Below are 15895 nucleotides of genomic sequence, written 5' to 3' on the forward strand. Positions count from 1 at the left end.
TTCCTTTTAAAAAAGGTGGCATGCAATGGAATACAATTTGGCCAAAATGAGGTATCATTAAAGGCATACTGTTTATGCTACCTTCAAGAACAGACTTTGCATCAGGAGTAAGTTTATGAAGCCCTACAATGCTCTCAATATGTAGTTGCCTCCACCCTTTTCCTCTTAAAGGGACACTCCACTTTTTCTTTAAATATGCTCATTTTCCAGCTTCCATGAGTTAAACATTGATTTTTACAGTTTTGCAATCCATTCAGTTGATCTCCGGGACTTTTAGCATAGTTTAGCACAATCCATTGAATCTGATTAGACCATTAGCATCGCACAAAAAAATAACAAAAGAGTTTTGATATTTTTCCTATTTATAACTTGCCTCTTTTGTAGTTACATCGTGTACTAAGACTGACAGAAAATTAAAAGTTGCAATTTTCTAGGCAGATATGGCTAGGAACTATACTCTCAAACTGGCGTAAAAATCAAGGACTTTGATGCTGTAACATGGCTACAGCAGGCGTAGTGATATTACAAACTGCCCAAAATTAGTCCCCTTGGTTACTTTCAATAGCAAAGGACTATTTTCAGGTGCTGCATAATATCACTAAGCCTGCTGCAGTCATGTTAAGCAGCAAAGTCCTTGATTATTACGCCAGAATGAGAGTATAGTTCCTAGACATATCACCTATAAAATCGCAAATTTTTATTTTCCTTCTATCTTAGTACACAATGTAACTGCAGAAGAGTCAAGTTATAAATAGGAAAACTATCGAAACTCTTTGGTTATTGTTTAGTGCAATGTCTAATCAGATTCAATGGATTATGCTAAGCTATGCTAAAAGTGCTAACGCCAGACCCGGAGATCAGCTGAATGGATTACAAAACGGTAAAAATCAAATGTTTAACTCTTTGGGAGCTGGAAAATTATCATTTTTTTTATCAAGCTATCCAAATCTCCCCCCTACCCTTCTCTTTCTCTCTCTACCTCAATCTCTTTCTCCTTCATCTTTATTTAAAGCTATTAGTTTCCTTGTTTCTTCCTCTTCTTGCCAACGCTCAATGATTCCGACATCCGAGGCGTTTTATCTCGAGTCCTCATACCTCATTCTCATCTTTTTCATCGTAATCTCTGTCAGTCTCTCTCTCTCTCTCTCATCTGTATTCTCCGTCTCGCTCACTTACTCTTGGGTACGGATCTCACGTGTCGTTCTTCGGTCTAATGGAATCACAGCTCAGTCTCTCAGCTGGACAGTAATCTCTCTCTCACTCGCTCTCACACATAACACAGGGCCTTCACTTGAGTAAAAGCTTCACTGAAATCCTTTCAGCCGTCTGTTGAGACCAAAGACAGAGCTTACGTCTGTGTATAATATCTTGAGACATTTTAGACTACATCTCAAAGTACACATTTACACATACAAACTCTGCTTCATTTCGACTTTAAATAGTGCAAAGTGCGCATTTTGTGGTAACCGTGAAGTGATAGTCATAGCGGACTTCCTATTGCATTTGATTGACCAATGGGAAGCGGATACCCAAACCAATTCATACAAGTTTCATCTTTTGCAAGAGTACCACCAAATGTTGAAATCTGCCATGACATTTATATGGCAAAGACTTGTTTGACAGTTTAACCCAGGGGGTTTCAAACTGGGCTCTGGGGACCCCCATGGGCAGTTGCGCCTCACTGCAGAACATGGGCTTCTGGGAGCGGGCCTGGATCCAGATTCAGGGGTTGAACTGCATTTTGATTAGTTGGCAGTTTTATCACATGACACGTCATACACGTGTTGTTGCGTTATCATTTCTGCATTGAGTCGTAACTAAATTAAGTTATTCTTTTGACGAAAAACACAATGACTACAATAAAAGTCGTGCCTTCAAGGTGAAACATAACGTTTTTTTGTTATAATATTTTGAAGTAAAACCAAACAATAAGACTATATATGCATAATGAATAACACATGCATGTTATTCAGAAATTAATAAACTGAATGTTTATCTTGTATGACCTTTGAACATGTTTTAATGTGTCTTCGTTTACAGCCATTAGGTAACAGGTTTCCCTCACAAAAGGTTTACTTTTCTTACAGATGTGCTAATAAAACATATCAAATAAAAATATTGTGTCTATATATTTACTAGTATAGCAACTAGCCGTGTTATAAGTGGGATAATGTACAGTCAACCGGATTGTTATGGATAATATATCCCCCAAGTGATATCACCCCGTTGGGATTCTGCCCTCCCCTTACACCTAACTGTGATTATTACTAACTAAATTGTGAATCTTTCTCAACTTTATTATTAATCAATCATAGACGTACTGAATATTGGTAAGAGCAAACATTGGCGACCACCGGTTGCACTAATTGCGTGCTGCAACAACACAAATATGCTGGTTCATCTGGCGGAGCAAAGGACCATCTCCCCAGGGGTCCCCCAAAAAGTTCTAAGGGGTCCCCAGAAAAAAAAGACAAAGTAAAAATTGTAAAAGTGTGCGGTGCAGCCAATTATTTATAAAGTTTAAATCTGCTTTATCTTTAACATCACCATAACTATTTATCTAACAGATTAAATGTTTCTTTATACATAATATGGATAAAGGATATATATATTACGAAAAACGGTTCCTCGCTTAAAATATTTATCATACAGTATGTGGTGGCCCCTGCAATCATAAAGTTTGAAAACCCCTGGTTTGAGCTTTTGTAACTTGGACCATGCTCCTGTATTTCAATTAGGAGAGCATTGCTTTGCAATGCAGAGGTTGTGGGTTTATTTGCCAAGAAACACACATACTGATTAAAACAATGTATAGCTTGACTGCACTGTAATTCGATTTGGATGAAAGCATCTGCCGAATGCATAAATGTAAAAATAAACCCTGGAAAAAGCTATCAGCAACATACACTAAATAAAAGCAGATCCATCTGCAAAGCAATATCCAGGCAGCCATCCAGAACCATTGTGTAAGCAAATGTACCCAACCGCTAGCATTTTCTTTACAAGATATATAAATTAATTTTATTAGGTATTATTTATTTATTTAATAAATAAATAAACAAACAAACACAATTGTGGAGCATGACACCATCAACTGCTGCCCAAATTCAATGCAAGATTCCAAATACAGTAAATGCATAATTAAACGATGGCGTCAGCTAATAAGAAATGAAATAAACCATGGATCATTCAATAAAAAAACTAAATCATCCATAAGACTACTGGGTCAGGCCAGAGTGTTGAAGGTTAACGAAAAAGGGTCAGCAGTTACTCACAGGGTACGGTGCGAAGATAAAGGTTGTCCCGGATGATTTGTTGTAGCTCGTGGTCCAAAGAGCCTTTCTGGAAACGAAGGTTGAGATACTGCCTGAGATCTTTATCCACAACACCTCCTGTAACACAAACACATACACACACAGAAGGTTAGAAGATCCTCCACAATGATAAAGTCTCAAGTGATAACAGACTATGCGTTAACCGCACAACCGCAATAAACACAGTAGAAAAACGGCTTCGTGTGCAGTTTTTTCGGAGGTAATATTAGAGTCCCTTACGCGAACGCGTGTGTAGCCATTCTGTTTTCTGAACAAAAGGCCTGACAATACTGCAGCGAGTCACAATTCAGTCACCAAACCGTCTGAAAAATGCGTCTATGATAGTTTTCGCATTGTTCTGTGGTAAAATAGCCATGTCAGGTTTTGGTGTGGGTATTTTTCTCGCTGTTAAGTCCGACTTCGATCGATCGATTCATGCACACACATGAGCCGCAAAGGTCACATCGTATGTTTCCTAGTGGATGACTTGAAATAGGAACTCAGAATCGTGCAGGGATCCCCGGGGGGCTTTCCAATTGCACACAGACACATCATCATCATCATTACGCCTTGTGATGAAATGGCAAAAGGGTTCTCCTCAGAAAATGTGTTTTTATCAGCAGGTAGTTGGAAAAGAGAGAGAGAAGAAGTGAAACGAGAGAAAGTGCCACATTTCTCTAAATGTCTCGGCAAACTGTTTTTTCAATGAGCAATAAATACACAGAAAACCATAGTCCCTAAAGGAACAGTTCACTATATATATAAATAAAAATCTGCGCAAAGCATGAACCGATGGCATGATGTCGTCAAACCTTGCATTTCCAAATGTTGTTTTTGAATATAAATGAATGCAAATGAGATTTGAGTGCTATAGCTGAGGGGAACAATTTTGATCCACACAAAGCTATCATATGACTTCAATGGACTGGGATATATATAGCGCATACGTTTACTTTAATGATCCCCATTCATTTTCATTGTATGGAAAAGAGCAGCGTAATTATTCTTCCAAATCTCGACTTTGGTGTTTCACAGAAGAAAAAGCGATATAGGTTTGAAATTCATAGTATTATTATTAATGAAAAGTTATACATAGTCATATGTCATATATTTCAACTTGTAAAAGAAGTTGAAAGATGTAGATGTAAGATGTAAATAAGATGTAGAATAACATTGGGATCTGTGTATACAATCTTAAAAATAAAGATGCTACACGATGCCAAGGAGGAACCATTTTTTTGTTTGGTTCCATAAAGAACCTTTAACATCTAAAGGACCTTTTCATTCACTAAAAATACTTTGTAGTACAGTACATAAAGGTTCTGAAAACTATAAAAGCATCTTCTTTTAACACTGAATGGTTCTTTAGGAACTGAAAATGCATTTTGTAGCACCTTTATTTTCTGAGAAAGCCAAAACACTGTATTGTATCTCTCTATAAGTAGAGCATTGTGTTAGCAACACAAAGGTCATAGGTTCGATCCCGGGGAACATACATGCTGAAAAATGCATAGCTTGAATGCACTATGAGTCGCTTTGGCTAAAAGCATGAATGCAAATGTAAGACTCTTCGGCTTACTCTGTTTAACATGCTTCAAACACACACATCTCCATACTTGTAGGTGCACAGACATCAGAAGTCAAGCATCTTAACTCAACATACCTAGAACAAACCCAGAGAATCCAGTTAACCAAACATGACAATCATGCCATTCACGCAAACCTCTAGTTAACAATCAAAGCATGTGTGAAAATATACCGAAGACATCACTGGCACAAAACAGAAAATGATCGCCAAATGAGCACGCAAATTCATTTATCTCCTCCCGACACACAGGTCCTTGGAGGGAAAATAAATCCAGGCTGCAAACCCTGAAGCCTCTTTCAAATCCCATGCATGCACACATATACACACGACTGGTAAGTTGACTCACAGGACGCAGTGGAAAGGCACCTCTCTTGCACGGTTCAGCCAGATGTTGCAGGCGACGTTTAAACGTGTCTGTGTTTGCGTGTGTGTGTGTATGTGTGCAGTCCAGGTCTTCACAGGTCTGTGGCCACAGTGTGCAGGTTCCCTAGCAGCGTGAGATGGGGTTTAGCGCTACAGGCTGTCTCTCTGCATGCCGCTGTAAAAGAGACTGCCGCTCTGCAGTGACCGGAGAGAGAGAGACAGACAGTGAGAAAGAGAGGTTGAACACAGGGACGCTGCAGAAGAAACGTGCTCTGACAGTGGGAACCTATCACAAAGCCCCCCTCTCCCTCTGTGTACAAGAGATTCTGGGGAAGGGATTCATCGCCCCCTATGGGTGGACTGGAGACGTGCAGCGGTGATGAACTGGATGTTATAGTCTTTTTCAATTTTTGAGTCTTTCAGTATTGTGCTAGCTTGTGCAAAACTCTGCCAGGTTTCTCTACTAGGGGTTTGCTATGACTTTACTACTAAGGTGCTCTGCCAAGTGATTTCGGTGTGTTGGCTAGTTGCTTTGACTCTAAATATGGTTGCTTTAGTGCAAGTCAATTTTATGCATTTGGCAGATGCTTTTATCCACTTACAGTGCATTTAATTTGTTAATTGGTATGTGTGGTCCCTGGGGATCGAACCCATGACCTTTGTGTTGTCAATGAAATGCTCTACCTACTCAGCTACAGGAACATCGTACAGTATGTTGGATTTTTTTGAATGTTATAATGATTTTTTAATTTTATTAACTTGGTTAATATTAAGATGCCCATAATAAAAGCAGTTCAAGTTGAGTTATATGCGTCAATGAAAAAACAAGTTCTTGAAAACTTTTTTTTTTTAATCTTTCAAAAATAAATGTAATGCATTTTTTTATGGAGGAACAAAGGTTGTGTTTATTGAACAACATTCCAGTACATTTTAATGATTTTTCACAATATTTTTGATATCAGGTGGTACAACCAATCATTGTTTATTTTGCCAGAATGTCGTGCTGATTGTTTGTTTATTTGATAGTCATTTAAAATTATAATCTTGAAAATAGTTTAAAAAACTTTAAAACAACTTTACCATTAGGGTTGTATCGTGTATCGACGATCATCAGACATATCACCAATAGCAGGCTTTCATGGCGATAGTTGGTGATGGTTGTTATTATCATCATAGTTTCACATTAAAGGAACACGCCCACATTTTGGGAATTTAGCTTATTCACCGTATCCCCCAGAGTTGGAAAAGTCCATACATACCTTTCTCATCTCTGTGCGTGCTGTAACTCTGTCTGACGCAGCCCCCGCTAGCTTAGCTTAGCACAAAGACTGGAAGTGAATGGCTCCACCTAGCAAACTGCGCCCAGTAAGTGACAAAATAACGCAAACATTTTCCTATTTATGTGTTGTGATTTGTATAGTCACACCGTGTACAAATAAAAAGGTGATATGAGACACAGCGATCTTTTAACAGTATACATACTGGGAACTATATTCTCAGAAGACGAAGCACTGCTACTTGAGGGGAGTGATTTGCACAACTCTGACCGAACTCTCTGCTCCTCACCAGGGGGCTTCTCGGGTGCTGCGAGCATATCACTCCGCCCAGGTAGCAGTACCTTCTGAGAATATAGTTCCCAGTATGCAAAAAGATGGCTGTGTCTCATATGACCTTGTTATTTGTACACGGTGTGACTATTCAAATCACAACACATAAATAGGAAAATGTTCACGTTATTTTACTGGGCGCAGTTTGCTAGGTGGAGCCATTCACTTCCAGTCTTTGTGCTAAGCTAAGCTAGCGGGGGCTGCGTCAGACAGAGTTACAGCACGCACGGAGATGAGAAAGGTATGTATGGACTTATCCAACTCTGGGGGAAACTGTGGGCATGTTCCTTTAACATGCCCATTACGTGCTTTTCATCGCATGAGAGGGTTTGTGAGTTTCACTTTGCGCAAGAGAGCTTGTAACGTTTGCCGATTCCTACTCTCGTGCAACTGGACTTCATGCGCTGCGAGGGTCTTGGACTCTTGCTCGGACCTGAATTAGAGCGCCATGGACTCCTGTAATGCGCATGATTCAGACGTTTCCTCGCACATGAGCTTGTAATACGCGCGGCTCTGACATTTCCTTGCACTAGAGAGGTTGTTAGCGCGCAGAGGGTTAAAACCAGCAAGTGTGTTGTTCCCGCTCCCTGTCACGCAGGACATTTTAAAGCACCTGGGGTTTTCCGCGCTCGGATAAATGGCATCAATTTTAAGAAGGTTGCAGTCATGACAGTGTTGCCCTTGCTTTTTTGTTCATCAATGAAGTAACTTGATGAACAAAAAAATGAACAAATAAATAAATGAGTAAACTACAACCCCGCCCCTATCGTGTTTCGGCGATCTCATCAGCTGACAATAGGACGATCTCAAAATGGGGCATATCGCTCAACACTATTTACCAACTATAAATTGAAAAACATTAATTAAAAAAAATAAAAGTATAATAATATAGACAAACTTAGCTTGCATTTATTAAAACTAAAAGTATTAGCTTATAAAAATGATTTAGCTTAATGTTTTTAAAAACAGTTGCACTCTTTGACTTTCTGGTTGCACCACCTGACCTTTGCATGGAATTTACATTCAACAAACATCTACTTGGATGCTGGTATAAGGTTTTGCTTATAGAATTAGGACTGTCAAAAAGTTAATCGGGAAAAATCGCATACAAAATAAAAGTTGTTGTTGTTTCATTTTTTATTGTTATAATAATATGTGTGTGCACCGTGTCATTATTTTGTATATATAACAATAAAAAAAATGAAACACAAATATATTATGCAAAAACCAACTTTTATTTTGTATGTGATTAATAGCGATTAATCTTTTGCCAGCCTAATAGAAATTCCTTCTAGTTTTACATTGATTGTACCACCTGACACAGAAAAATATCAGGTGGTATAACTCTTAAATATATATAAGGTAAATATAACCCTTACTTAAAACAACATCAGACTGTGAAGAAAATGTCAACCCATAGCCTACAAGAATGAATTAATGTCGGAATGTTAACTGAAGCGGAACAAAACTTTAATGTGAAGAGGTGGTAGGCGGTAGCAAGTTTATAAGTTAACAATTGATACGTTTCTAACACAGAATGAAAAAAAACTGGAAATTCGGCACCAGCAGAGAAAACCAAGACAGACAGTGGACCTAATCAACCAAAAAGTCAGCCGAAAAGAAAGTATAATGACTTTTGCATTATTATTATTTACTTGTGAACAAAGTACTATTTTATGCAAAGTGATAATACATTTGCACATTTTTTTTCTATAAAATCATGATGTGATTAAATACATTTTAACAGTTACAACTTAAAGCCTAGTCAATTAGCATTTTTGTTTGGGTGATTGGGGAGAGGTGGGGCTTGGAACCCTTACCTACCTTCAAAGTGGGGAATGGCAGAAAAAGTTTGAGAAACACTGAATTACATTAAATTAGCTATTTTCCAGTCTTTGAGAGAAATCTACACATTTTTTATTCAGCCATAAAGACTACCTTGGGTTCACTGGATGATATGATATCATGTTTACTGTTTATACTTCTTAATAAAACACCAACAACCCACCAATTAGGTTCAAACAACCCAGCACTGGGTCATTTTCAACCCAGCGGTGTGTTCTGTCCAATATTGACCCAGACCTGGGTCAAACTTTCTTGTACCTTAGATTTTCTATAAACATCATTCTGTTTGATTTATAAGCTTGTTTCCTCATGGGGACCTCAATGTCCCCACAAGGTCAAAAAAATACTGGTATTCCTATCTTTTTGGGTCCCCACAACATTAAAAATGCCAGGTACACGTACACGTACACGTACACACACACACACACACACACACACGCACACGCACACGCACACACACACACACACACACACACACACACACACTCTGAAAATGGTTGGGTATCCCATGGGTAAATAGAAAAACCCTCCCAGTCAGAAATTAAAGAAGAGGCTACAAGTAGAATCCGATCCCAGAGATCCCTAATCCTTCAACACTAACAAAACACATATTTGCAGACAGATTTGACATTATTTTCAGCAAAGTCTCAATAAATGTTCACACATTTTTGAACAGCAAGCTCACAAGGTCATATTATTTATTTATTTCAAATAAGCAAAAAACTAAGGATAAAAGTACAAACCCAAACCTCAAGCTAAACTGAGAACACAATAACAGCACAACTGTCAGTGCCAATTAAGTATAAAAGATGAGAATAAAGGGAGTGTTTTCTATCGCTTTAAACAAAATTCATTAACATTTGTGTCTTTTGAAAAGGTATCCGACGGGAATTCCATTCTGCTTTTTATTTTTGGCCTTGATAGCTTTATTAGACAGGGATGTGGAGATTATGACAGCAAAGCATCCAGGGGAGAGATAGGACACGGGCCGCTCAAAGCAACTACTGCACAATACATCAGAGTTCAGTCCACAAGGCTGTTGGTTCCCACTAGTCCTTTAAAGTCAGTCACTTGGCAGGGATCTTGGCATAACCCCAGGCAGTGATTGTATTTTACAAGCTGATCTCCAGGGCGATCTCAGCACATACACCTGAAACAGCCCCTTGGTGCAAATATTGCAAGCTTTATCACACAAAAAGACTGCAATGCTAAATCCAAGACCTTTTCACACACACACACACACACACACACACACACACACACGCACACACACACACACACACACACACACACATACACACACACACACACACACACACACACACACACACACACACACACACACACACACACACACACACAGTGCAAACACCAGGGCGCACACCCTTTCCCCCTCAGACAGTGTTACATTTTTACTGATTTTCAAGATAATGTACTGTCTGATACTATCATAAGTTGTTCCTCTGCATGGTGCCTGACTTCAAAGTCACTTGAATTTGAATCCAGCCATTTTTGAAAGCCAATACAAAAACATACCTGTAAGAATCACTGGAGACTGGCTCAGGTAGTGACAAGATAAGTCTGAACACATTGGGTTGTGTAGAGGTCAGGGAGAGACTGGATTACACGAAACTTGAAAGATTTCACAGTCAGCATCTCAGCCAAGTTTGCCAAGTTGTTCTATAAAAACGCATTTCGTAACAAACCCACACAAAATGAGTAAGTGAAATGTACAGGGTTTTGTGCCTCTTGAGTACAAAGCATATGACGCAGAACAGGTGCCCTTAAAAAGCCCAGAGAAGAGAAATACAAGTTCTTATAAAGTCCCACAGCTGCTGCCTCCAGGCCTTCAATGCCAGAAGAAAACTTCAACATACACCACAGACAGTGTGTCACCTACATTATTTATAGTGCAAAACAGCAAGATCACAGCAAGAGTCAGTGAACTGGCTCAAAAACTCAGTTTTGTGAAGGAATAATTCAGAACGGGATTTATTGTGAAGTGGATCAACTGATACTGGTACTGTAACAAAACAAATCTGTCTCAACCTGGCCATTTTCTACTACTAGGCACAATGCAAGTTTGACAGCTTGCACTGATTTATCTTAAATCCTTCAAACCAATCAGTTTTATATAAAACACATTTGGGCAGAACTTACTTAAAGGGACACTCCACTTTTCAAAAAATATGCTAATTTTCCAGCTCCCCTAGAGTTAAACATTTGATTCTTACCATTTTGGAATCCATTCAGCCGATCTCCGGGTCTGGCGCTACCACTTTTAGCATAGCTTAGCACAATCCATTGAATCTGATTAGACCATTAGCATCAAGCTCAAAAATAACCATGTTTATCTTTCACTTTTGGTGAGTGTATTTAGTAGGGATGCTCCGATCGATCGGCCGCCGATCGGTATCGGCCGATAATGGCATTAAATGACTCGATCGGTGCTCGCTAAATCTGCCGATCTCATAAACCGATCTTTCTGTTTACTTTTGTCATCAAAAGGATCCTGAATGCGGCTGCAATTAAAGACATTTTTTACGTAGCGCGAGCATTTTTACAACCCGTTGCTCATGTGCGACGTGCAGATTTGTATGTCTCTCTTTGCTTTTACAGAGATATGCGTATGTTCTACGAGGACGCGCTCCGGTCAACAGCGCGAGGCGTCTTCACATCCCCATCAAACAGCTTATACAACACATATCTATCACGGACAATTGCATCCTCATGCCAAAAGTTTATTATTTGCATGCGTTTTAAAGTTTTGAGCGTTTAAACTTTCATTTTCCTCACAGCTGCTTGTCTGCGTTCAGCCGCCGCCCACTGACAGCAGCCTGTCATCAGTGCACGTGAACATAGCGATCTCTCTCTCTCACGTCTTAAAGCTGCAGTAACCTAATTCATCTCTCAATAAAATCACTCTCTGCTCTTGACTAAAGAACTTTTATACTTCATACGAATGCGTGTATATTTAATTAATACAGTAAAGACTGTGAAGTGTTTTATTTTCAGTACTTTTAGGAGACATAAGCCTTTTTAAAGCCATTTTAAATTTCTCTTTGCAGAATAAATATTTGTTGTGCTTATTTATTTGAGTCTCTATTAAAACAATAATATACCTAATTACTGCAAGTAATATAACAAAGGGAACATCCGTGGTATTATTTTATCTAGAAAAAATGTAACAGTTACAGTCATCAAAGAGCTTGCATATCAGCTTTAAAAAAAAAAAAAACGGTATCGGAATCGGTATCGGCCGATCACGAAGATTACAAATCGGTGATCGGTATCGGCTGCAAAAATCCTGATCGGAGCATCCCTAGTATTTAGGCTTCAAAATTCATAAAATTTGTGTTCATTTGTGAGGATTATCTTAATCTACAAAATAGGCTTGCCGCGGTAGTCTGTGAAACGGTGATAACCGGTGCTTCAGCTTCTCACCGGTTAGATCACTTGCCCACTGCGACACCATCTTTCACCGTCGTTTTGATATTTTCGTGTAGTTAAATCATTTAGTTTCGTTAGAGAGAGCAAACACTTACAACTGAATGTGTCTGCTGCCTGAATTCAGCGGAGATGAACGCGCGTCACGTTACAGAGCAGCAGGTGTCAGATTTCATTTATTTCTGTCAGAGTTTGCGAGGCGAGCTGACTGACCAGATGATGACAGAAGCCGCGTGCTGACTCGTTTTTGTTATAATATACATATATTGTTTAATATAAGCGAGATCGTTTTGTTGTTGTGTTTTTCCATCAAGAAAAACTAATAAACCCATCATTCAAGCAGCGCTTTATGGAGAAGTAGCCGGTTGCTCTGCTTGGGACTGGCGGGTTCTGTGAGAATTACCTGCGCACATTGACTCAAGCACTTAAGTAAACCAGCTGTTGCACTCGCATTGCACGCAAATTCATACGGATTTAACACAGCGTACTCAAGCACTGCATTTAACAGTTGCGTAATTCAAAAGTGAAAGTAAAATGTGCACGTCTGCATGCGCATTTATAAGCCCCTCCCATACCGGTATCACCGGGTTTGTGACATGCTGATTAATCGGTGGGAAAATTAGGTCACCGCGGCAACCCTACTACAAAACATGTATTATAAATAAGGTTGCAAAGCTCAAGAATTTTGGAAATATTCTAAGTTGGAAACTTAAAAAAAATTATATATGTGTATAATTCCAGTAATTTTTACAAACTGCATCACATACCAACATTAGCTTCCTCGACATCCGACTCATCTTCATCCGTGTGCCAACATTTTTATATATTCCTGTGTAATTTCCATAGAAAGTTCCAAAAATTCCCATAATTTTTTAACTCCAATCATGAATCACTTTTTCAATGCAATAATTCACAAACCTATGGAAAATCACAATCCACTTGTTAAAGAAACACCAAAGAGTTTTTTTTACCTTACAACAACGTTTCCAAAAAAGTTTCAGTCATTCATCCACTCGAAACAGGGTGAACGGCACTTTCGCTTTGCAGCCCTCTATCGGCCAAAACCCCACTAAAGAAGTTTCCAACCATCGGGTCGCGGTCCTGTAGTTCGAGTGAAAACTACAAAAACTTGCTTTACGGCAGACCTACAATCCAATCAGAGCCAGCTTTGCTGCAGTAGGCTAAATTATTTACGACAGTGGTAATGGACAATTCTGCTTCCAACCTGTAGGGGGAGCAAAGAGCGAAAACTCTTTTAGAGTTTGACGTCACACACCACTTCCGGTGTCATGAGCAATTCGGTCCCCCCGAGCAATTTGGTCTCCCCTAGGACCCCCGCGTGATTCCATTGGCTGGAAAAACTCCTCATGGGTAGTTTTCTAAGCGCCTTATTACAATTCCTACAAAATCGCGTTATGATTTATGTAGTAAGAACGTTGTTAAAATTACAATTGATGTCTTTTAAATTATGTTTCATATAGTAGTATATAAATGAGGCTATAGGTGGGAGATCTACACATTTCTTGTGTCATATTATTTAGATATTATATTCTGTACCATTTCCACTTTTTACTGTCTACTTATACAATTACTTACTCATTAATTACTTATACAAAACATGATAAAAACATGATGATAATTTATAAGCCATGATTACTACACTTTTACTATTAAAAAATATATATTTCGTAAGGTATGTTTTTTTTTTTATTTGTAAAGATAAAAGTATGGTTTTTGTAAAATGATGATGACACAAAAGTACTGACGTGTCTGCAACATGAATATAAGTTTATTATATTAATTTTTGGTTAACTTTTATTTAAAAAAATTGTATGCTTCTATTTTGTACAACGTAATTAGCTTACGCAGACGGGATATCGCAATCACACATTTTTGAGCAGGCATTAGTGCTAGGTACCAATCGGGGTCCTAGGGGAGCCCGAATTGCCCGGGGGGACCGAATTGCTCATGACACCGGGTCAAATCGATCTCAAATGCCAAATGGGAATAACAAAAAAATCATGCTAATATGCACTCATATATCATAATGCAAAACTTCCAAAAAAAACTGATTCTAATTTTTATTTCCATAGCAAAATCCGAGATAATCAGACATTGAGTCATCTGTCCATGGACTCTAATTTCCGATGTTGCTGAACAAAAATGTGTCATCATTGCAGCACTCAAGAGATGTGCAGGCGGGCACATGTTAACATGCAAGAAAAGCCCCCTTTAACTGCCAAAAAGTAAATAAAATTCCTACATTGTATTTAGCTATGTGTGGCCATTCACTCACACACAAACAGAAAACCCCAAAAATCAGCAACATCTGGTAAGTTAACACGTTTCATATTCACGCTGCATTAAATCGTAAAATCATTATGTGCTATACGCCGTGGCACTACACCTTTCAGCTCAGCAGGCAGATGTAGCACTTTATTATAGTTTATTGTCTCTGTAATGACTGTGTACTTGTGTGTGTACTTGTGTGTGTACGTGTGTGTGTGTGTGTGTTCCCATGTACATGTGCCTCCATATTTGAAGTGGGCAGCTAGAAGACAGCTGTTTAGATAATAAGCCTCTAATTCACACAGAGGGGTTGAGTAGAGACTCTGTTCATCCGAGATGCTTATTTAGCAACCGGCACGACCCACTGAGAACACACACATGTGCACACGAGTACACACACTTCTGGAGTAAAGTGTGTACTAGTCATATGGGACATGTCAATCCTGTTCTTAACATATAGTGTAGTGAAGGGTTCTGGTGGATGTTGGAAGTCTACGTGATGTGTGTACTGTAACACACACGAATACAAACACACACTTATCTCTCACACTCTGATTGCCGTTAGAACAGCTAATAGAAAATGTCCATCATCTTCAGCACTGCAGAATGAGCTGGAACCTCCGATGAACACACACACACACACACACACACACACGCTCTGTTTCTCAGCTCACTTTAGAGATATAACACAATGACAAGTTTATAAAAATGAGTTATGAGTAAGAGAAGAAATAAAAATCACCCATCACGTGTAATAAACCTCAATATTCTGGAAGATTACAGGGCAGAAACATAGCGCTCTGTGTCACTTTCTTCTGGTCTTATTATCAACACATTTACTTCAGTACTTCAGAGCTGTTTATATGACTGCATACTTATTGTATGAACTATGCATAAAACAAAGCATGTATCTCTGTTCAATAATAAATCCAACTTCAAATGCTGCCTTCTCTTTACTGTGTGTTTTTTTTTATTTCTTTCCTTCTACTGTGTCACACAATCTTTGTATAGTAAAGTGGTATCTGTTTACTCTGTATTCGATATCACTTTGTCAATTCAATTCAGTCCAGTTCGACAAGGCATGATTGACCTATGGTTGGATCAGTTCAGTTTAGTTCAGCACAGCTCAGTTCAGTTAAGTTAACACTATCAAAATGCAGCACCTGTCTAACACAGCTGAGTTTAGTTTAGTTCAGTACAACACATCATCAGGCTTAGCACAGTTAAGCTCTTTTCAGTTTAGTTCAGCACAACACATCATCAGGCTTAGCACAATTTAGCTCAGCTCAGTGCATAGCTTAGTTCAGTTTAGTTCAGCACAGCTCACTTTAGATTAGTTCAGCAAAACACAGCACCAGGCTTAGTACAGTTCAGCTTAGTTCAGTTTAGTTCAGCACAGCTCAGTACAGTTTAGTTCAGCCGAAAACAGAACCAGGCTTAGC

The 15895-nt window shown here is 38.8% G+C and overlaps 1 protein-coding gene across 14 annotated transcripts in view; it reads right to left on the reverse strand.

The window, feature by feature from the left end:
* Positions 1-15895, reverse strand: part of magi2a (membrane associated guanylate kinase, WW and PDZ domain containing 2a) — a 267335-nt gene that overhangs the window by 209696 nt on the left and 41744 nt on the right. For all 14 annotated transcript variants that reach the window (XM_073813944.1, XM_065268675.2, XM_073813942.1 and 11 more), the window contains exon 2: positions 3276-3392. In XM_073813944.1, coding sequence (XP_073670045.1) covers positions 3276-3392 — 117 coding nt within the window. The remainder of the gene's footprint in view (positions 1-3275; positions 3393-15895) is intronic.

Source organism: Paramisgurnus dabryanus, chromosome 1 (assembly GCF_030506205.2).
Source record: "Paramisgurnus dabryanus chromosome 1, PD_genome_1.1, whole genome shotgun sequence".
Taxonomy (NCBI): Eukaryota; Metazoa; Chordata; class Actinopteri; order Cypriniformes; family Cobitidae; genus Paramisgurnus; species Paramisgurnus dabryanus.